This window comes from Rhipicephalus sanguineus, chromosome 4, assembly GCF_013339695.2.
Source record: "Rhipicephalus sanguineus isolate Rsan-2018 chromosome 4, BIME_Rsan_1.4, whole genome shotgun sequence".
In the NCBI taxonomy this organism is placed as follows: Eukaryota; Metazoa; Arthropoda; class Arachnida; order Ixodida; family Ixodidae; genus Rhipicephalus; species Rhipicephalus sanguineus.
The window spans coordinates 164,850,592-164,874,258 of record NC_051179.1 but is presented as its reverse complement, the minus strand read 5'-3'; the positions used below and the strand labels follow the sequence as shown (position 1 = coordinate 164,874,258).

General features: G+C 45.3%; 1 protein-coding gene across 1 annotated transcript in view; it reads left to right on the top strand.

Annotated features, from left to right (window-relative positions):
* LOC119390875 (uncharacterized) overlaps nt 1-23,667 on the top strand; it is a 62,724-nt gene that overhangs the window by 24,127 nt on the left and 14,930 nt on the right. The window contains exon 3 of the mRNA XM_037658580.2: nt 16,542-16,607. Within this exon, the coding sequence (XP_037514508.2) occupies nt 16,542-16,607 (66 nt within the window). The remainder of the gene's footprint in view (nt 1-16,541; nt 16,608-23,667) is intronic.

Here is a 23,667-nt window from a genome sequence, read left to right as displayed (position 1 = left end):
GTCCTCGCCGCCCGCAGAGCGACGCGGTCGAGTAGACGGTCCCCTTGAGTCGTGCGATGAGAGAGACGTGTCCGCACGAGGGTTTTCGGCACCAAAATGTAAAGAAACTATCGATCAGCCAAGGAACCACACAGACAGCCGTTCATCGTTCCAACTTCTTCTTCTACTGCAGTGCTCGCCTGCACGCGTTTATTCCGTTTTTTTTTTTGCAACAAAGGCTTTTGACGTAGTCAGCCACACACCGATTATGGTTAAACTTGCGCACTTTGATGTTGACTTGTCAGTTGTGAATCTCCTGCAGAGCTATCTGCTCAATAGATATTGTTATGTAGCCGTAAATGGCCAAACGTCTTCTCTGTATAAAGTGACTAGTGGAGTCCCTCAAGGGTCGGTATTAGGCCCACTCCTATTTTTAATTTACGTAATGATGTTTCTTTTGCCATTCGTAATTCTTCTTTCCTCTTGTATGCCGATGACATCAAGATTTTTAAGGAAATTCATTCAGTTAACGACCGTCGCTTGCTGCAGTCAGACTTGCGCTCTTTTTCCGAATGGTGCAACGGTAATAACCTTTCTCTGAATACCTCGAAGACAAAATTCATGTCTATCACTCGCAAAACATCTAGCGTGTCATTTCAATACTCTGTCAGTTCTGTACCGTTATGCAAGGTTTATGAAATCAGTGATCTTGGTGTTGTTGTTGACAGCGCGTTAAACTTTTCTTCTCACGTTAAGCGTGCTGCTATGCGGGGCCTTCGTTCTCTCGGATGTGTTTATAGAATATCTCGAGAATTCAGGTCTCCCATGGCCCTACACAAATTGTACACGGCAATATGTCTTCCGCAACTTGAGTATGCGTCCGTGATATGGAATGGCATTGCTCAATCCAGCGGTAACACCATTGAACGAGTCCATAAAAAATTCCTCAGCATATATAACCATCGCTTCGCTAAAAATGACTCTGGATCTCGTTCAAATACTGCTTAATTATTATCACTGCCATCACTTCACTGCCGACGAAATCGCTCTGATCTCTTATTTCTTTACAAGCTAGTCCACGGTATGATATCCTGCCCTGTACTTCTCAATTGTGTAAATTTTCGAATTCCGCGTAAGTTAACCAGAGAGAACAGACCGTTTCATGTACCCGCCTGCTTCTTCCAACACTTCTACCGTTCACAGAATACAAAGTCTCTATAATGTTAATTTTCTTGATCTTGACGTTTTTCATAGCCCACAATCATTCTGTTTATCCGAGCTTTGCACTGCTTTGACATAGTGTGGCACAATGTACAAAGTCTTGCCTTCTCAGTCTTTCCACATAGTTGTATATATGTAATCTAATTTTTTATTGCCCGTCGATATTTCTCGTGTTGTCTTATTTTACTCCTCCCCTTCTGTGTTCATTTCTCTTTGTCTACGTGTTTTTGCTCTTTTTATTTCTGAAAATGTCTGTATTGTATTGTTTATTTTTATTGTTTTTTTTTTGCGGCGCCAGCACAAAGACCTTACGGTTGTTCCTGGGCACGTTAAATAAATGATTGATTATTATTATTATTATTATTATTATTATTATTATTATTATTATTATTATTATTAATATTATTATTATTATTCACGTAAACATACGGAACATCACTGATAAATAGAAAGGGGCAGGCTAGTAGTGGCTGCCTTGGCGAAGACATGTCCACTTGTCAAGACGTTGGCTACAGTAATACCCCCCCCCCACTCCCCCATTTAGAGTTTTGTTCATCAGAAAAAAATGCACAGCACATAAAATATTGCAGACCCGTTCTTCATAAGAATCCCAGCCAAGTACTGTGAGCTTCATACTTATCATAACTGCGACCGAAATGCGAAATACGAAAGAATATGAAATTGTTTATAGCACTTGAGATCTACCAAGTGACCGACTTTATTGGCACAAAGGCGATGTACGACGGAAAAGCGCCAAGGCTATGAACGACGTATCGCCGGTGCCCAATGGATTAGAATGACGGGATTTAAACATCGCTGTAGAAATACCTTAATTCAGTCCCTAATAAAAGCTAAAGGATATGTAGAAAAAGTCACAGTTTCGCCGCAACGGCGAAGCAATGAATGCGATAGCAACAAATTAGAATGTCACGCGAAGAACTACAAGCAGCTCGATACTTGCAACGCGCCGCTCGAACGCAAAAGTCTGACGAAAAGAACACACACAGGACGACCGCGAACTAACAACGGTCACAGTTGGACACTTGCAGCGCACTGCTCAAACACAAGGAAGGACACTGGAAAAGAACGCACAGGTACAAACAGGACGAGCGCGAACTAACTCTTACGGTAGTTACGTCTTCATGCTTGAGCAGATCGCTACAAAACAACGCTCTTAGACTTCTTTTAGGGGCGAAGCTCCCTAAAGCGGCACCCGTTTGTCCCCGTCGTAGTGCGTAACCAGTCTTAACGCTAGTACCAGATCTTGACCTACAAGGTGGTGCCGGTGGGAGATTTCTCCTGTGCGTTGTTGAACAATAAAACATTCGCAGCGTGCGCGTTAACTAAAAGCCGAATTCTTCTGTCTCTCATTCCCCATTAGCAGCCGGAAACGTTAGTAGAAGTAGAAATGTAAGTGTTAGCTAAAAGCCGACTTCTTCTGTCTCTCATTCCCATTAGCAGCCATTGTTTACCTCCAAGGTAGTGCCTGGTGAGATTTCTCCTGTGCGTGATTAAACAATAAAAATTTTGTTCAAAACGTCGTTGATTGATGAAATAAACCAACGAAAGACGCCAGATGTTTTCTAAAAGCAAAACGAAAAGACGCCAGATGTTTCTAAAGCAAAACTAAAAGACGCCAGCTCCTTAACGAAAGACGCCAGATGTTTCTCCTCTCCTACGCCCCCCCCCCCCCCCCTATCTGGCCTCGCGGCGCAGCGGCGCCGTCGCAGGCAGCGTCGCGGCAGCGTCTTGATTGAAAAAACCGACCGCTCGCGCTGCACAACCGTTCACTGACCACCCCGTATATATAGGCACTGGATTTTGACCTCCAAGGTAGTGCGTGTGTGCGATTTCTCCTGGGCGTGATTAAACAATGAAAATTCACAGCGTACATGTAAAATTAAAGTAAGTTGCAAGTCGTCATAACTCTCATCGAACCTTTAGTATAAACGCGCCCGATCTCACGTCGGTGATGATGTACTGGGCAGAATTCACGGAAGATTCACGGTTTACCGATGAACCTCCGCAGCTTCGCTCACTCATCATCATTCACTCAGTGGATATGCTGTGATTTTTTCTTTAAAACTGCGGCGCGTGGAGAGACCCTTCCGCGTCTCCTGCCGCACGGTGGCGTCTGACGCATCGTTTACTTAAAACCCCTTGATGTTGGCTTCACGTTTAATGAGGGTGCCTCGATGTGCGCGCGCCTCGGCTTCAGGGTGGAGACACCTTTTGAAAGACTCCGTACCGCCTGGCGGCCATATTGGTTCAAAAGTGTCGGGCGGCGCGCAGCGGCTAGCGCGGGAACGGTGCTGTAAACACGTTGTACTTGACGTATTGAGATCCGCTCCTTGGCCGCCATGACAGGCTGCTGTGTGCAACTGTGTGCAACTGTGTGCTAGTTCACACGCGAAAGGCCAGCGGATGTTTTGCTTCCATCGTAACAGCGAGCGAAGAAAAAAATGGGAAGCACAAGAGAAACGCGACCGCTGGCATCCGACGGACAGCACCAAGGTGTACGAGGTTAGTTGTTGACTTGTCGAGCATGTGACCGTGCATCTTTTATTGCTGGCAGTGAGCATGCTGTTAAAGAAATGATAGCTTGTCTCGCTATAGCTGCATCACATAATCATCGTGTGAAGCTGCTTTTACAAAGAGGATGTTAAGCTTGGCGTTAAGCCGTGCGGAGTGAATAGATGCTTCGGCTACCTTGCCGATAAGCTTAGATAAGCTTAGTCAAGACAAGTTTATCATAGCTCATGCTAAATAAGCATAGTCAAAACAATCAATAGCAATCGAGACAAATCATTACTGATTGATACTCACTCATACCAATTAAGCTGCCGGATTAAACCAGGGTAAGCTTAGAAAAGGCCTAGTTAGGCCAGTATATCGCAGCCTCATTGAGTTTGGACAAGCCAATTTAACGCTAGTCGATACCAATCAATACTGATAGATACCTATCAAATGGGATTAGGCAAGATTAGTGGAGATTATGTGGGATCATCCTCATCCGGTCCAAGATGAGATGGCATAGCAATGAGGTAGATCAGACCCGAGTCGTTAGATGCGCTTCGTCTGTGTTGTCCATGTTTTTTTGTCCTCAACTTTGCAGCACTAAAAAAATTTCTACAGTATGTTCCAACTAGCCCCCACCCAAGCTCTTCCAACTAGGCTATGTTCTTTTGGATTAAGCATGACTAAATAAAACCGGGTTAAGCTAATCCTGAACAAGTCAATGTTGAGTGAATTGAGAATGTCTAGCCGTTTGGGTCACTGCGTATGGTCACATTAAGCCGATCCGATTCAATTCGATTAAGCTGGATTAAGGTAGTGCGAACCTTGAACCATCCAGTTATGAGTAAGCTGAGATTGCCTAGCCAGTTGGATGAGAGAATATGGCCACAATAAGTCTATAAGGCGGCCACAATAAGGTGGACACAAGGCAATGTGGATTAAGCCGGATTAAGCTAATCCGTATTAAGCTAATCACGAGCACGTGAATTTGGAGTGAGTTGAGATTTTCTAGCCTGTTGGATGCAGGAGCATGGCCACGTTAAGCCCATCCGGATTAAGTCAGATTAAGCCGAATTAAGCTAATCGTGAGCAAGTCTCTCATCAGTAAGTTGAAATGGCCGAGCCATTTATATGACTCAGTATGACCACAGTACCACAACAGAGATTAAGCCGGAATAACCTAGCCCGGATTAGGCCGGATTAAGCTAATCCGGTCTAATGTAATCTCGAACCTGCCATTTTGAGTGAATTCAGTTTGTCTAGTCAGTTGGATGATGGAGTATGGCCACAAAACAGTGTGGATTAAGCCGGAGTAAGCTGATCCGCATTAAGCCAATCACAAGCAAGTGAATTTGGAGTGAGATTGTCTTGCCTTTTGCATGCTTGAGCATGGTCAATTTAAGCCAGCCCGGATTAAGCCGGATTAAGCTAATCCTGAAGAAATCTATTCTGAGTAAGTTGAGATTGTCTAGCCAGTTGGATGACTATGACCACAATAAACAATAGGGATTAAGCCGGACGAACCTCAACCAACTAGCCCAACTCTCCCTTTGGCTGGATTAAGCTAATCTACATTAAGCTAATCACGAGCGAGTGAATTTGGAGTGAGCTGAGATTGTCTAGCCTGTTGAATGCCGGAGCATGGCTACGTTAAGCCCATCCGGATTAAGACAGATTAAGCTAATCTGAATTAAGCTAGTCGTGAGCAAGTCTCTTATCATTTAGTTCAGATTGCCTAGCCATTTGGATGATGCGTATGGCCACAATAAGACAATAGAGATTAAGTGAGATTAAGCTAATCCGGACTAATGTAATCTTGAACAAGCCATTTTGAGTAAATTCAGTTAGTCTAGTCAGTTGGATGAGAGTATGGCCACAAAACAGTGTGAATCAAGCCGGATTAAGCTAATCTTAAAGAAAGCTATTTTGAGTAAGGTGAGATTGCCTAGCCAGTTGGATGAGAGTATAACCACAATAAGGCAATGTGGATTAAGCCGGATTAAGCTAATCCACATTGAGGTAATCACGAGCAAGGGAATTTTGAACGAGTTGAGATTGTCTAGCCTGTTGGATGCCGGAGCATGGTCACGTTAAGCCCACCCGGATTAAGCCAGAGTAAGCTAATCCCAATTATTAAGTCTTTTTTTCATCTTACGCTGTTATGTCCTGTCAACTTTCGTACTCGTCAACTTAATCAATCGGCTGCGAGAGCACGAGGACCTACGCAGCCAGTGAGATAGATAGACCGATTGATACGCTCTAAATACCTTTATTTCGCCATCATATGCTTCGTGCCTAATAATAAGTGCCTAACCTATTTCTTACCAACATTATATGTGCAAGACCTACAGCCAGAAGGGATAAACAGAGACAAATTACCGCGCATTTCGCTGAAATCCTTCCATCTTTGCATGCGAGGCATAGCCGCCGAACGCGAACGTTAGAACCAATATGGCCTCCACAAAAGCAGTGTCTCCACCCTCTTCCGAACGAGCACGTCGAGGCACCCTCCGTTTACTCGGCGTTCCACATCGTCAGTGGGTACAGAAAGGGGCCACTTTTAAAGACGATAGTCTTTCTTGGGGAACTTAAACGCAGAAATTTTGGTCTGTCTTTCTGTCACAAAGGAAAGTTTATTGAACATGTACACGCAAGCGCGAGAGACAGTTATAAACTAAATACTTATAAATTGCGTCAGTGTAACTTATACAAACGCTAGACGCAATTAGTGGCTGGGGTAATACACTGTACGCTACCGAGGAACTATAAAACAACAACCAAATTAACTAAAGCATCTTCTCAAGGAGATGAGGAAAAAAAAAAGGAAGAAGAGGGGAGAAAAAGAAAGGGGGGGGAGTGTAGCACGGGGAGTCGGGTAACTTGTTTCTTTTTCTGACTTCAGTATGGCGCTGCTGGAAATTCCAGTTTCTCCCTACGTAATGCGAAAAACCGTGTGTGCCAGCGCCTTAAGAAGGCATCAACACCACTCGCTTCCAGCTCGTCAACTAGGTATCCGAATACAATTTGATAAATACGGTGCATGGCTGGAAACGCTGCACGCTGTGGTTGCCGACGAGCTTCTGCCTGGCACCGACGTCTCCAGATCACGTACATTGTCACCAATAGTATCAATTGGGCAAACTTGCCGTTATTCTTTTGGGACAGCGATGTAGCTCTAACTCCAAAGGTGCGCCAAACAAGGTACCATATACCCTTTGTAGCAACGCATTCGAATAACGCATGCTTAGTGGTCTCGGATTGCCCACAGTTCACGCATCTATCATTTGGTGTCACGTGGAATCTGGCGAGGCGTTGACGCGTCGGCAACACGCTCCATCTTCTCAGCCAGTCAAATTCGCGAACCACTTCAGGGACTTTGCTTTTCTTCCAAGTCTTCCATCGGCTTGGGTTCGCTTTTCTTTTATCTTCGTCTACTAGTGTCTCTTTCGTCATAAAGTAACTTAATTCTATGGGCGCTAGTTCTTCAAACCCTTTCCCCTCCGTTTTTTGATCTACTGTGCGCCTAAAGTCGCACACACTCTTGTAAAACTCGAGCGGTTTCTCAGCTTGCGGTCCACTGCATCTCTCCGTTGTAAACGTAGCCTTTAGAGTACTTGTCCAGTACATTAGAAGGCTCTTTCCTGGATAGTCCGGATCAGCAAACAACCTAGAGACTGTTTTTGCTGTCAATGCTCTAGAGAAGATCTTAATATCCGGTAGACCCAGACCGCCGCGCTCTACGGGCAGACTGAGGCAACTAGTCTTAACCTTGGCAGGTTTATGTTCCCATATAAATGCTCCCGTAAGTGTCCTGAGGCGCTGTGCGAAACTGCGCGGCAACAGCGCAACGTGTGCGATGTAGTGAGCATACGCGCACGCCTGCGTCTTCACCACACCTGCCCTCACTGCGGTGGCAGCTTGTATTCCGATGTCCTGTTTATCACGTCCCTCGTTTTGGCTATTGCGTCTTCCCATGTTCTATTTGCGATGCTCCCTTCTTCAAAGATAACTCCGAGAACTCTGACCGCGTCCACGAATTCAACTCCACCTGGGAGATCATCGGCGAAGTCTCCAAAGCGCATCACCTTGCTTTTGTCGGTATTCAAGTACGCGCCAGAGAGAGCGGAGTACTCCTCAAAGAGCTCTGTCTTTCTGTTTGTCGGCACGTCCCTCGATTCAGCCACTCGGCCAAAGTTGAACCACTTGCCCAAGGGCCAGCCGTCTTGAACTGGTACGGCTGTTCATACTTGTGAACGTTGTCGATCAAAAAGTAAATATCATGCATATCTGAGGTGCAACATTACTAGGTAAGTATTAGGTGGCGTGTTCCTTTAATAGAAAATGCATACATACGTAACTTTAAGGACCTAGTTTCTTAAGCTGCGCTGAAAATGCATAAGAATGGAAGCTTGAGCGAGTTGGTATGCGTTCATCTTTGTTGAAACAGCGCTCACTAGACGACGACGAAGTAAAAGAAGGCACAGGACAGGCAGCGCCTGTCCTGTGCCTTCTTTTACTTCGTCGTCGTCTAGTGAGCGCTGTTTCAACAAAGCTGAAAATGCGACTGCGCTGAAATTTGCCTTCCTCCGTGCCCTTCGCACGAGCTCATTGTTGTGTTTCGGTTTCGGTTCTGTATTGCACTGTACGAATGCCATGGGTTGGTGTTGAAAAACTTTAGTTTTGAGAAGGCCAAGAAGGTGAAAAAAAATATTTCAAAATGAAAAAGCAGCGTTGTGGGCGGCCTTCAGGCTGCCGGTTGTGGGCGCCGCTCTGGCGTTCCTGTTTTACCCAGGCGACGTGTAAATAAAAGAGTGTGTGGAGAATACTCGTTGAGTGCGGACGTTTCTCTGCAAAGGTCTTCGCCTGCTGCTGCGCCGGGACTACCAGCACGCAACACAGCACTCATGTTTCCCGACGTATTGCCAGATGGCGTCCGTATCTCACACAGCGCCTCTTCTATCGTCTTTACACGACATTTGCAGCGAAACACGCAGATACGCGGCCAATTTGTCAGTGCGCCTCTGAAGGAAAATGTAGGAGCGCTGCTTTAAAGCGCGCCCTTCGGGCAATCTCGCGGGTGATAAAATTGGCCGCGTATCTGCGTGCTTCGCTGCAAATGTCGTGTAAAGACGATAGAAGAGGCGCTGTGTGAGATATGGACGCCATGTGGCAATACGTCGGGAAACATGAGTGCTGTGTTGCGTGCTGGTAGTCCCGGCGCAGCAGCAGGCGAAGACCAGCGGTGACCAACGCGACCGGCGGGGACGCCAGCCAGCCCGAAAACGCGGTTTGGCGCGAAGCGCTGAAGCAGAGAAACGTCCGCACTTAACGAGTACTCTCCACACACTCTTTTATTTACACGTCGCCTGGGTAAAACAGGAACGCCAGAGCGGCGCCCACAACCGGCAGCCTGAAGGCCGCCCAAACGCTGCTTTTTCATTTTTTAAATATTTTTTTTTCACCTTCTTGGCCTTCTCAAAACTAAAGTTTTTCAACACCAAGCCATGGCATTCGTACAGTGCAATACAGAACCTAAACCGAAACACAACAATGAGCTCGTGCGAAGGGCACGGAGGAAGGCAAATTTCAGCGCAGTCGCATTTTCAGCTTTGTTGAAACAGCGCTTACTAGACGACGACGAAGTAAAAGAAGGCACACGACAGGCAGCGCCTGTCCTGTGCTTTCTTTTACTTCGTCGTCGTCTAGTGAGCGCTGTTTCAACAAAGATGAACGCATACCAACTCGCTCAAGCTTCCATTCTTATGCATTTTCAGCGCAGCTTAAGAAACTAGGGTCCTTAAAATTACGTATGTATGCATTTTCTATTAAAGGAACACGCCACCTAATACTTACCTAGTGATGTTGCACCTCAGATATGCATGATATTTACTTTTTGATCGACAACGTTCACAAGTATGAACAGTCGTACCAGTTGAAGACGGCTGGCCCTTGGGCAAGTGGTTCAACTTTGGCCGAGTGTCTGAATCGAGGGACGTGCCGACAAACAGAAAGACAGACAGACAGAAAGACAGACCAAAATTTCTGCGTTTAAGTTCCCCAAGAAAGACTATCGTCTTTAATACACATACTGAAGCACCTCCGAGCTGTACGTGCAGTTAGCCTTAAACGGTGTGTATAAATAGTTCGCCGTTGTTATGTTAAACAGCCGGTGGCGCGTGGCCGAGTTGTTTAAGCAGCGCGCTACGGAGCGAGGGATCGAAGGTTTGAATCCCGGTGGTGCGCTTCGGGAAATTTATTCCTTGTCTTTTTCTTTGTGGCTTTTATTTATATATACATACACATACATATCCGGGACATGACGGCGACGGCGACGCCAAAACCAGCTGATAGTGTCCATATATTTGTAATAACGTTGTGACAGCGACACGTAAAGGCGTCCTTTTGTGTAGAATGTATGTCAAGTGATTACGATGCGAAAAAGGTGCCCACGTTTACGATGCAACGCAACGCCAAATTAGAGCTCAGCAGGATTCTCGCGTATGCGGATGTGAGACCCTGCTCCGGCAGTTTGTTTAGCATCAGCGGTTGACGAAGCACTTCCACAGGTTGCGTGACTCAATCGTTTAGAAGAGGGATCTCAAACACGCGGCTCGCGCATGACCGTCTTCTTCCCATATGCTTTTATAGTAACAGTGAAACTGTTCTAGCTCGGCGTAAACTGTGTGACCGTGCCAAAAACTATCATCATCATGAACGGGTATGTGCCACAGAATTTGGGCAGATCCGATCTACTCACCGCTACGGCGTGGTGTGTAATAACCCTATAAACGAGTACGGAGAGCGACAGAAAGAAACGGGGAGTGAAACAAACAAAGGGACAAAAAGAAAGATGAAAAAGAAGGAGAAAAAGAAAAATTCTTCCCGCAAAAAAGTTTCACGAGGCAGGAGAGGAACCCGCGTCCTATAGAAGCGAAGGCGACCGTCCTAACCACTATGCTATCCATGCACGCTAGCAGAGCATAGCATAACATTGCATAGTATTGTGTACATTATACAAGGTATGGTATAGTTAGGGGTTGGGAAAGGGAATCGAGCGTGAGGAGGAGAGATGTGATGGTGAGGAGGAGGGGAGAGAATAAAGCGTAGCACAGAAAGAAACAGTAAGAAATGCAGAAAGAAAAAGAAAGTGAGAGAGAGACAACGAAAGTCAGATAAAGAAGCAGAGAGAGAAAAAAAGGTAGAAAGGAAGATAAAGCAAGCATCGCGTCGTCTAGCGACGAGATACCGCACCACCTGACGAAGCCGGGCGTGCGCAGTGGCTAAGCCACGCCCACCGACGGAGACATTGCGCGCAAGCACCACTCTAGAGTGGATAACCTCGCTGCGTGCTTCCGGGGAGAAAGCCGCGCATCTCGAAGCTAGACGTATCGGTTGACAGCGAATACGAGCGGCGACAAGCCCGTGCTTCGCTGTGCGAAGCTTTGCGCGATTAGTGTAAACTACCCGCAATTTTTTTTTGCATTGTCTACAGAATACACTCGTATTATTACAATTAGTATTATACTTAATTACTTAACAATGGACAAGCATGGACACCTCAACGAGCGGTAAACGCACTCGCTTTCCGACTGGGAGGACCCGGGCTCGAACTCCAGCCCCGGAGAGAAAATTTATTTAGTTTTATTTAATTATTTCTTTGGTGCGCTCCAGTTGTGGGTGAGGCAGGATTTTGGGTAAGCGCGTCTCGTGTTTTTTTTTTTCCGTGGCACTGGATTTTTTGGAACACCACCGACACCAGCTTCACAGGTCAGTCAATAAATGCTTCGCTTGAAAAAAAGCAATGATCAGAAATAGACGAGGAATATAAATGGCGTTTTTTTTTGTCTAAAAGTACCAAGTCCACTTTGAGTGAAAGAGAAAAACGCAGTTTGGTACTGGCAATATGGTGGGGCTTGCTCCAAAAAATTTTGGCCTATGTTGCCCTGTCAACAAAGCACTTCAAACATATAGCGGGGCTAAACATTTTTAATTCGAATAATATAATAATATCATATTAGATGCGGCAACGTTGGTTGATTTGGCCACGATTGTTGATCAACGCTGGTTTAATGGATCTGGCTCAGTTTCGTTCAAGCTTTTACAGGGCTTGGCTCATTTTCGATTCCAAACTGCTTTTTTGAGTCCGCGTCACCATCAGGAATTACCCCATTTCGATTATGAACGTTTTAAATGTGAAACACACTTAGGCGTCTTTTATGTTGCCATGAAATTTAGCCCAGTTCCGGTTTCTGGATTTGACGCATTTAGGGGAAAAACGCTAGATGTAGTACATTGAAAAATTGACAGAACAAGAAAATTCGCTGCGCTATACGTAGTAACGAAGCACCACACCGCCTACGAAATAAGAATGTTTGCACTGCAGCCTTTTAAAAAATACTTTATTCCTGTTTCTTTTATTGAACTAAAAGATAAATGCGGGAGCTGTCATTTCTTGGCGACAGCTACCTTTTTCCATTTGGTTGGGATAAAGATTTTTAATAAAAATGCTATGGCTAATGCCGTTTTCGCTCAGGCACTCCACGTCGAGGCGGCGTGTCTGCAGTGTCTTTTCTATGTGGGGCGTTTTCTGCGTTTGCGCTGTATCTTTTACCTCAGAAAATACTGTGCCCCAGTTACAATGACACTATTGCGACTAACAAAAACTCGTTAACTTAATTTTTAATTATTGACTTGAGGGCAGATGTTTATATTACAAAGTTGTCGTGCATGCCAATTTATGACATACCGGTTTTTTTTACAAAATAACAAAAGTTCTACGTAATTTGAGATATTCATAATCGAATTTCGAGGTCGAAATCGAAACTGATCGAGCCCGGCTCGCACGAGGCGCGACTGTTCTGGGACGTCAGACCGGAACTACTCGTCACATGGGAGTGTCCAAATTTCAATGACGGCACGCCGCGGCCGTATGTTTCCGTGAAATGTTGCAAGTCATCGCACTTGTGCCCGCTCATTGTCTTTCTTTTGCGCGTAGTGTTTCGTGCGTATCTACTTCTTTCGAACTGTGCGCAAGAAAACCGCAATATCCACCTTCTTCATTGTCTGGGAAGCATAAAACTCGGAGGCAGCCACTGCGGCGCTTCATTTTGCAGACAGGCAGCAAAAAAGCTTTTCGCGCCTCTTTATAGTTTAAGAAAGAAACAGATAGTCACTACCCATCGCACGGAAACAATAAGCCGTGTACTGGTGCATTTCAGAATGCTTGCCGATTTTTCTGACCAGACTCTGCTGTGGCGCGTCTTCATTCAAATTTCATCACTTCCCTGTCACGTGTCACTCCGATGTTTCGCCGCACTTTGTGCGCGCCGAGCGCGATCAGTTTCGATTTCGCCCTTGAATCTCGATGATAAATATCTCGATTTACATGCAACTTTTGTGAGTTCTCAAAAACAGATATGCCATAAATTGGCATGCACCCCAACTTTGTTATATAAACACCTGTCCTCAAGTTAATAATGAAAAAAATAATTAACGCGTTTTTGTTAGTTAGTCGCGTCAACCTCATTGTCACTGCGGAAACCTACTTCCGCCTCGGCATAGAGTTAATGTGCGAAAAGGACAGGAGCCTATCAATGAATTTTTATAAAAAATATGTATCGTCTAAAAAAACGCCCAGTATATAGCTATGAAAAAAAGTACGACTTTCCTTGGTTTCGCGCCGTATGATCTCACTAACGTTTCATCTGGTGGATATATATATATATATATATATATATATATATATATATATATATATATATATATATATATATATATATATATATATATATACCCCGTTCTGCAACTAGTAAGTTCAAAAATTCTCCTTCCAACGGAGCAAGCATTTATACACAGTGAATGTCGTTCCTCAGTAGTGGATAATAGTATGAAGTTTTGCATGTTGGTGAAGCATAACTGATCACGCAGCGCAAAATTTGACACTGTACAAGAGAAGGGAAGAAGGCGAGTGCTCGTCTTTGTCCCTTCTCTTGTCCAGTGTCAAATTTTGCGCTACATGATCAGTCAGCCGTCACTACTCATCACAATTATTAGTGTCTGCAACAAACACTTTGACGCACTTTCATTGCTTTCGAAACATTTCAAGTGATTCCAACAAAGCTTCTTAATTCCCATGTCAGTACCAAGAGTGCGAATAACTAAACTATTCCCCCGTGCGCGTTAAGGAACCCCCTGTGTATCTATTATATGGGTCCCCCCCCCCCCCAGCGTGCCCGTGATCATAACGCAGTTTTGGCGCGTCAATCCCCTGAGATTGCTGTTATTACTAAAGCAAGGAGTGGCCACTTAATGATATACAATCATCGTTGTTAATGTTTGCTAAACATGTGTGCTGAATACCAAGACTACAATGATGTAGTGCGTTTCGACGTGACGGGAGAGCATGAAGATCACTTCGTGGCAGACGCAATAGTTTTTCATAGAAGATTAATCCAACGAATGGGGGTTACAATATCAAATTTTATGAATATCATTATAAGGAACCTGCTCTGTAAATAGAGAGTTTTAGTATAGCGCGAAATGCTTGCGTTAGCGTCAGCGTGCGTTGCAACGCTAACGCTAAGACGGAACGGGCTGCGTGTCAATTGGTGGTCTTTTAGTACCGCGGAAGGCATTCCCGCTCACGCTAACGCAATCACATACGGAGCCATCTAGACAAAGAAACACTAAATTCACTGTAGAATCCACAAGTGTGCCAGTATACGTCGAGCTGATTCAAAGTCAACGTTGGGGCTCGTCCCTTATCGCCGACCACAGATTCGTGCACTGCCGCGGAGAATTTTACAAGGGTTGCGAATCGTGACAGATCTCGGCTTGACTTCTGGCCGTATTGGTCGTATCTTGGAAACAGGCGAATGAAGACAGCGTCGCTATCTCTGCGCGGCAGCAGCAAACATAAGCGTACGCTGTCAACAAACCTTTTTAAGCTCCCTGCACCGCTAATCAACAGCGCATCTAAAAAATGGAGCTGTGTTATTGGCAGCATACGGCGGGCGAAGCATCATTGCTCAAATATAAATCAAATATGAGCATAATTTGCGAATAAGTGAGTTTAATAATGCAGGCCGACGACTCGAAAGGTTCAAAGTGGACGGCGCTCGTTTCAACAGGCGTTGCCATCTTGCCCTACGTATACGGAATCCCTTGCCTGCGTTAGCGTTGAATGCTATATTCCAGACATGGCGTACGTACGTAAGAGCTCGGGCTACGTTTACGTACTGCGCACGCGCAGTTTGGAACACGCAACGCTGACGCTAACGCTTAATCCTTGCGTTTGCTGCTTTCCGCTATACTAAAACCTCCTAGTGACGGTAAGCGTTTATTTTTAAAGTCCAACGTAGGTTCCTATAAAGCTTAAAGGGGCCATGAAGCACCCCTTGGGCTTGTTGAAAAAACACATCCTCCGGAAAGCTGACACGGCTATGAACTGCTCTGCCAAATATTACAGTCGTGCGCGCCGCGTAAAGGCCACAAGCGGAGCGCGAAGTTGCCGTTTCCTCAGGCGCCCTCTTTTCAAACAGAGGCCGGTTCTCACTCTCGTCGGTGGGCGGGGCGGCGGGGCGTCTGCATGTTAACGTCGCGGATCTGCCTGTTTACGTCCAAGAGACATAGCATGCTTATTGGCCGATAGCCGACGTAAATCGAGAGCGGCGTTCGGATCAGATGCGCTTCTTGCCACGGGGTGTCGCCACTTGCCGGCGCCGCACTCCTCAGTACACGGTAGCCGCACTCGCGTTCTCGAATCATAGCGGGAGAGCGATCGCGTTTCATGACGCGCGCTGACGTAACTTCTTTCCCCCGTGCCATCCCTCCCTGTGTAGCTTCCAGCCCGGTCGTTGGGACGAGAAAAGAGAGAAAGCGCTGGGAGCGTGCGCCAAACCCCCGTAACTCCGCTCGTTCTTGACGGATTCGAAACATTGTTGCGGCAATCGATTCGGGAGGCAGTAAACTCCGATACTGAGGTCATTACTTCATTACTTGGAAAAGTAGTTCATGGCCCCTTTAAACGATTAGGCTCATCCGGGCTTCTAAATAATGCAGTTCCCACAAACATCACTGTGGTGCTCTGTAATCGCGCACATTACGTTTTTAAATGCGAATGCATTTCTTAGTCGGGCTATGTCAGGCGTCGGTGTCCGCGCGCCGGCAGGTGTTATCTCTCCGCTCTCACTCCCTCTCCCATAGCAACAGCTGCGGGCGCGCGCGCTTATCCTCGCCCCTAGCAACCGGAGCAGGTGGTGTGGGCGGAGTAGCGGAGAGTGAGTGGAGAGGAGGAGCGCGCTCTGGCGTGTGAGGGCGCTCGCATCGCGGGAGCTCGGTGGAGCTCCCGCGTGTGCGGAGAGAGTGTAGGAGAGGGTAGGTGCAGTGCTTCGCCGCTCCTTCTCTCGCCGTTCGCTCTCTCTCCTCCCTGCGCCCTACTCTCCCGTCCACTGGAGTGAAGCGCGCGCCCCACTCTCGACCGTTCGCTGACGCGAATGTCTGACGGCGTCATTAATTTACGCCATTAAAATTACTGCGCCGTGTACTCTCGGCGCAAGAAATGCATTCGCATTTCCTCACGATTCCCTTCGGGGAGGTGGGGCATTTTCTTTCTCCTTGGCTCTTCTAAAGCCAAGACTAGCTTAATATCATGACCCGGGGAACGTCTTTTATTAATTCTCACAATTACCTGCAAAAGTATGCTTACGCCAAATTAAATCATGTTTGGTCTGATGTCTCCATCAGATATTATTTCTTAAAGCTTTCCCGTGTACACTTAGCCCCACAACTGTTATAGTACATGCTACTGCTTTGTTAACTTCCAGGTGCTTGATGCTGGCTGCATTATAATTACCGACTGCATAAAAAAACTGCAAGTCAATGACACGCAGGTAAGCGTTCTTATGAACTCTTGGTAAGTTGCAGCGACAGAAAAACCTCGAAGTTGAAGCGCACGGAAACATTGGCTGAGGTTTAACTATTGTAGGCCTAGTTACTATGAGCGAAAGATAAGTTTCGCTTGGTTCTGCAAGGGCCATGCACTCGGCGGCGGCGGCAGTAGCTCCGGTCTTGACACGCTTCCGCGCGTGGTAAGCTTTTGTAAAATGGCCTCCCTTTGCTCCGGTGTTTCAGCAGGCAACTGTGCCTTTGCTTGAGATTTCGAAGCCTGGCATCTAGCCATATATACTAGGTGATTGGATTCAGCCTGTAGCTTGCGCTGAAGCGAACGCACAGACGGCCCAACCGGTAATCCCTTCATGGTGAGACTGAGCCCTCAAGCGCCGGCGAAGCAGCCATTAAACATTGACCTAGTCCCGTGGTACCGCAGCGGCGAGGCACCCACCGCAGTGGACCACGTGTGGTAACTTGTAGTGAGAGAGACGCAGGGACCAAAAATAGCAGCAGCTCAAGCTGTAGCCTTCGAGCTGGCGGAGAGCCAAGAGCGTCCTCTTACTTCTCTGGCTCGCGCCTCGAGCCGTGCTGCTGTTCTTTTGCCAATGCCGCCTGGGCGAGCATTGCGTTGAGCTCTGGTGACTGAAGGCCACTGCGACGCAATGAACGGCCTTTCGAGACATGGATATTGGAGAGTAGACATTTCGCTCAAAAAGAAGTTCCTGAAGTTTATGGATATCAAGGGGCACATAATTGAAGGAATACACAGTGTTATTGAGTGAAGTCGAGGTTTTCATGGAAGCCAGTCAAGTCGGGAAGTAACAGCATAAAATTTAAAATAAGGACACCGACTACGAAAAAATAACACGAAAAGAGACGTTTCAGCTCCCCAGGCGGAAGTCTTGTTCACAAAGGTTGTGAACAAGACTTCCGCCTGGGGAGCCGAAACGTATATTTTCGTATTATTTTTTCTTGGTCGGTGTGCTTCTTTCAGTTTTTTTTATTATAGAGTTATACATTAACAGCTGCAGAGCTCTTCACTAGTATGAGTAGCGATATCAGCTCTAGTGCCTTGGTGCACATAAGCATAGCTGATTGATTATTAAGAGCTAGATGATGAGGGTCAGTTCTCAAAGATGTTCTAGGATATTGTGCGTTCCAATCGAGCAACTGAACGATGAACAAGCGAAACAAGTGCGGCTGCATGTATCTTTATGAGCAAAATTTTTGGGCGGGAATAGAAAGGTGGGGAAACACGGTGGCGCGTTTCACGATGGCCAAAAATGTGCATTCGACCACAAATGTCGTCGTCCCGATTGTTTAACCGTAGCCTGAGTCGATTAGCGTCAGAAGCGGTAAACAATTCTTTCTTGTGTAACTTGTTGATTCCATCTTTGTTTTGGGGACCGCTGTTCTGAGAATATGCGCATTAATCGAATTACGCGCGTTGATAGTGCCTGCTCCCGCCATTCGACATCGTGAGAGTATTGCGGTACATACATAGGAGGTAGCAGCGCACTGAAAGAGCGTCTATGACTTCTGCGTACAGGGTGCGGATTCGGCTGAACGTGTCCTCGCCGACGGAATGCATATACTGCAAAGCATCTATGAACGAAATCATCCGAAATTCCCACAGCATGGTACAATCTAAGCCAAATTGCCGTATTTAAGCAGTCCTATTGTTATACAACAATAACAGACATCTGCCTTCCTTGCGTTTCCTTACTCAAAAAACTGTACCAGAATGGCCTGATTCGATAGTCTTTGCGTTTCAATAACGAAATATATAATCCGAAGGAAGTGAGCTGTATCGTAAATAAAGGATGAAAGAGTGGTCTGGTACGTTACGTAAATGACGATTTTGAAAATTTGATAGCTGCTCATTAGGTATGCCCTTCTTAGATGCTATGCGTCTGCCTGGAATTGGCGTAATGACTATTTCGTCCATAGAAACCTTATGAATCTTCTGAGGAACGTAGAAGCGGCCTGCTTGCTTACTGTTAGGCATCAAGAATCTGTACAACAAATGTATGAAAAATTCCCTAGCTAGAAAATCCGTTATGATATACGATGTGTGTTCTTGCTTTTCGAGAATGAGTGTTGGTGCTGACTTGCCCAATAACCTCGTTTTTATATTTTTCCATACGCCAGATTACCATACTGCCACTCTTGTCCGTAGGCTTTATAATTATGCCCTTTCTGTTAGTGAGATTATTGACAACATCGTAATCTCCGTAAGTTCTTGGGCTTGCGACTCTGTCTAATTGTGCTCATAATTTCCCTTGAGACTACTTTATGTACTGATCTAAGTCTCGGCAATCGTCCATGTCTCGTGGGCAAGTGCTTGGCGGTCGCACAGCGTCATTTTTTGCGTTTTTTGCATCTAGCTCATCAAGAAAGAATTCCTTGATGCGCAAGCGTGTTGAAAAAACTGGTATATCTACACTGCAAACGGGTTTGAGCCTTTTAGGGAGTTTCGGGCTCGACGCATAACGTGCATCCAAAAGGTACTACGCAAAACCCCCTTCAAAAGGAGGTTCAAAAGGAGGTTTTATTTACATCCTTTAAGGGAGTGATTAGACGGAACTAAGGAGGTAAATTTGTGTTTTTATTGAACTCATTTTGAGTGCTTGAACGGAGCGCATTGGAAGTTTTTCTGGTTCTTTTGAGAGCTTTTAAAGCCTCCTTTTGGAGGTAAAGTTGGTGTTTTTATGTAACCCATTTTGGGGGCTTGAACAGAACGCATTGAGAGTTTTCCTGCTTCTTTTGAGAGCTTTTAAAACCTCCTTTTATAGGCGGCCCCAGAGCGGTCTCGAGAAAAAAAATATTTCTAGCACTATATTAGCGTTTCGCGAACAATTTCTGCTATTATTTATCACTAGGACATATTAGAAAATGACATCAGTGTATTTATGCACAGTTACGTCACTTACGTACAAGTACGCACAACACAGGAATCAAACTCGCGACCACACGCACTGCAAGCAAACACCATAACCATTACACTACAGCGCCACCGCTTGCTCGCGTGTATTTTTCATGGGCTTATATATGCACCAATGTGTGTACGCAGCGGCTGGTAATCCGTCGGCGGAACACCGAATTTCTGTTCTTGTACCACCGGCGTGCGTTTGCGCTTCAGTAAGGTCGATAACTAATTTGTGGGCCGTCATACAGGCCGACGTAAAGACCTTCGGCTCCGAATTCGTCGGTTCGTCGTGTCGTACCTTTAGAAAAATGATAAACGTGTGCCTTCTCGAGTGCTTCTCCATATACCGACAATGCTTCGCTCGCTCAAAATTCGCGAATACCAGCGTGACAAACGTACCTTCAGATGAGCGAACGTATGTGCATTCCATGAGCGTATGCTGTGGAGCAACTCTCGTTATTACTGCCGCCGCGAGCTGACCGCGTCTAGAGGCGGCAGCGTGTTCTGAGCTGTTCGAAGACCGCTTGCGTTCGCATATGACAATTACACGCGCAGAAAATTCCAGAGTTAAAAGGACAGTGTAACGCGCCTACATAAAGTGCGTTGAATGCGCGCGTACAGCCGCGAGCTGCACGCAGCTAGGGGCAGCAGCGCCTTCTGAGCAGCTGAACGCTTATATATATTCGCAATTAGCGCTTATTCGCCATGCACGCTTCAGCACGGCAATTCAATGATTCTCTATAACGCATATTCAGTATTTATTTGCTTTCATACTCGGATACTACCTCCATTTCTTACTAATTAGCTTTTATTGGTAAGCATCACGCCACCGCGTTAAAGCGAATGCCTAACGCGTGCCCCAAGGTCAAGGACAACCTCCCCAGTTTACCAGTGACAGGTCTCCCACAAAACGAAAAAGTTAATGTACTTGCACTTCTCTCTTGTGAACGTCCATGTGTACTTGGCCCTCCCCTCAGACAGATGATACAGTGCCCATTAAAAAAAAGCATTACCCTCTTCCTCAAAGGAACAGCTGTTCTTGAGAAAATATGGTTCTGTTGAATTACTTCACCACAGCAGCAGAGAGGTTGGCTTGTTTGCAATTCAGAATTTCACAATCGTAACACAGAAACACGAGGACCGTAGCAAATATGCCGAAAACTGGAAAAACTATCATATGTGCACTCCCTCGTCCACCTGCACAGTACGTTAAACTTTATTTATACAACAGCAACCTTCAATTATGCTACTATTGATAAAAGATCACCCAATCTACGTTAGAACACAGTGATGACTTTCTGTCTAACTTTATGTTGCCTATCTTCTATAATGTGTCATAATCTGTGAATCATCTGTTCAATGTGTTTGGTAATAAAACACAAGCAGTAACATTGAGCAGGCAGTGTTTCAGCAATTTGTTTTGCAAGCACAAATTAATTTCTTCAATTTGCATGCACGACAAGTGGTCATACTTCCTTTAATACAAGAACCAGCGGTTGCAACATTTTATTGGAATCAAAACAGCAGCAGTTCTCGTGCCAATGTAAGGATATAGGTACATATTTCCATCGTTGTGCACAGAACCTACTCCCAAAACTGAACACGTGGAACAACATATACAGTACAGCCTAAGCACTATACATAATTCACAGCAGTAAAGCAATACGAAAGTAGGGTGTAAAATCTCATCATGAGGCGCACTAACGTGTGCACTTCACCGTGCCAGTATGCAAGTACAATCCAAAAAAATAAGCTACCCAAGGAACTTGGTGTCAGCCTACACACGAAGGCAACTAATTAGTACAATAAGGCTAGGATCACTTTTGGGAAATATGAAACCGTGTAGGTCGGCAGTTGTACAGCTTTTTATTGCATTAGTTTGCCCTATGGCATCCGAAAATGTCGCACCTGATTTTCTAGTTGAGTTTCCTACAAAAAAGCCCAAAATAGACCTGTGGTGTTGACTGTAGGTCCACTTACCAAGGTGCATAAAAGCATTCAGCAATGCCCACAAAATTACAAGGTTGCCTTCATATGTTGCTGTACATATTTACTCACAGATACCTGGAAGCCATCGTAAATTTCTAGAAGTGTGCTTGGGAACTTGTCGGCATAATCACATGACTGCAATGTACAAATACTTCTAATATGCATAACAAGTACAGCCATGCTTCAATGTTTTTATGCCAGCTAGTGCCATCTGTAACTGAAAAGTTCATCCTTAATTCCTCACTTGATGACTTACGCATAATTACCACATTGAAAATAGTCCAAGCACCATGGCTGCAACGTCAACTTGTAATTAGGCAATCACAGGCAATAAATGAAAAAAAATTCCTGTAAATAGTGACTGGTCGCTTTGCCCATTGGATCCTGGGACTTGATATGCCATGAGGATGAATAAAAATTGACCACACATATATAGAGGCTGTAATACAGTCAGGAGTTCAGTTCACAGGTAAGGAAAACGTGAAAACAAAATCACAACACATAGCACCAAAGGGGACGGAACGACACACTACTAACAACTGAAGTTGAACATGTGCTTGACTTTTTTAGTCATGTGTGTTTACATCTTTCTGTGGTTTCGATTAAACTTCAGTTGCTAGTAGCGCGTCATCCTGTCCCCTTCATTTCCCTGTGCTGTGATTTTTTTTGCACCCTCTATAACTATGAATATACACCAACTCGCCCAACTGCCCCTGTTAAGACTTATGTTTGCTGAATAACACTGGGTCCACTCAGTGTCTTTTTAAACAATGCGAAATTTTCAAATGCACGCGATATCAGAAAGGTTGCACGCAGTATTGCGCATAACACTCTGCATCGATACCAGTGTTGGCCTAAATGTGGTAAGATGTACGAGCTGTTCGACATAGTGTGAAGTGAGGCACATAAGGGTGTTCCCACAATCATGGGTGTTGGCAGGGGTTTGCACAATGGGCACCTGCCGCCCTCAAGACACACCAGCACTTGACCCCACCCAAGCTACACAAATGCTCTCCTGCTCACCAGGCCGACACGTTACGCCGCCTTGCACCCCCAAGCAAAATCCTGCCGACACTCATGCCCACAATACACTTGTCTTGAACACAGACTGGTGGGCAAGCAATACTTGCTGCTTTGCCAGAAGTGTATTCCTGAAAATTACACAAAAAGAAGTCCACTAAGATTTCTGTATACATAAAAATGAATGTCTTACCGAAGATTCGCACTTGACTATCCTTATTGCAGACATTTTGTCAAAACACGAAATAAAATCAAAATTGAGATGCTGCTAAGTATTTCCTTGTGAGCTTTTCACTTAGTGTGCACAGGGCGAAAAACAGACGGATATGAAAAAAATGCGAAACATCACCAGAAGTGTACTCTTGTCACGTTTACCATTATGTGGGTAGTTTTTGATGTCAGTAAAGTTATCATTATAAGTACACTTTAAAAGGGTTGTGAATGTTAGCAAGGTCTTGACTAACCGCACCTACTCTGTTTAGGAGTGAAGATTGGGCAACTTGGCACTGAACCACGGCAAAAATAAACAGCGCACTTCTAGTGAGGATAAACTAAGGCCTGGCCACAATAACAGCGCTTTCACCTTGTCAAATTGTGTCAACAGTCATGATACTATGTATTGACCTTGAAAACTATGGCAACCTAATGCAAAACAGCAAATTAACGAGAGGGAATAAACAAGATGATTCAACAATCTGGTTCAACAGACTCAACAGCTGACTTATATCAATGCGATTAAATTAGCCTTGCACATCTCCTAATGGCTAAGAATATGCACATGTAACCTTGGCAAATTCCACTGTTGATACGTGACCAATGAAGATGCATTCCTTCCATGCCTTTTAATGGCCGTTCCTTCTTTTTTGTTTTCACTGTTTTCTGATTTTCATTGTTTTCACTAGCGTAAATGTTCACCCTTTTTGATCTTGTCACTTCGCAGGTGGCGTAGGTGCTTTGCCTTTGAATGTGCACGTTTCTTTGCTTTGTCTTTCATGTTTCTTTTTGTATGCGTATATGTTTTGTCTTTGAACGTGCACACGTTTCTGCTGCTCTGTCTCTCTTTTTGCTCTACTGGGCCTTGTGCACTTCTCAAGCTACCATTGTCGCTTTTCACTTGAGGC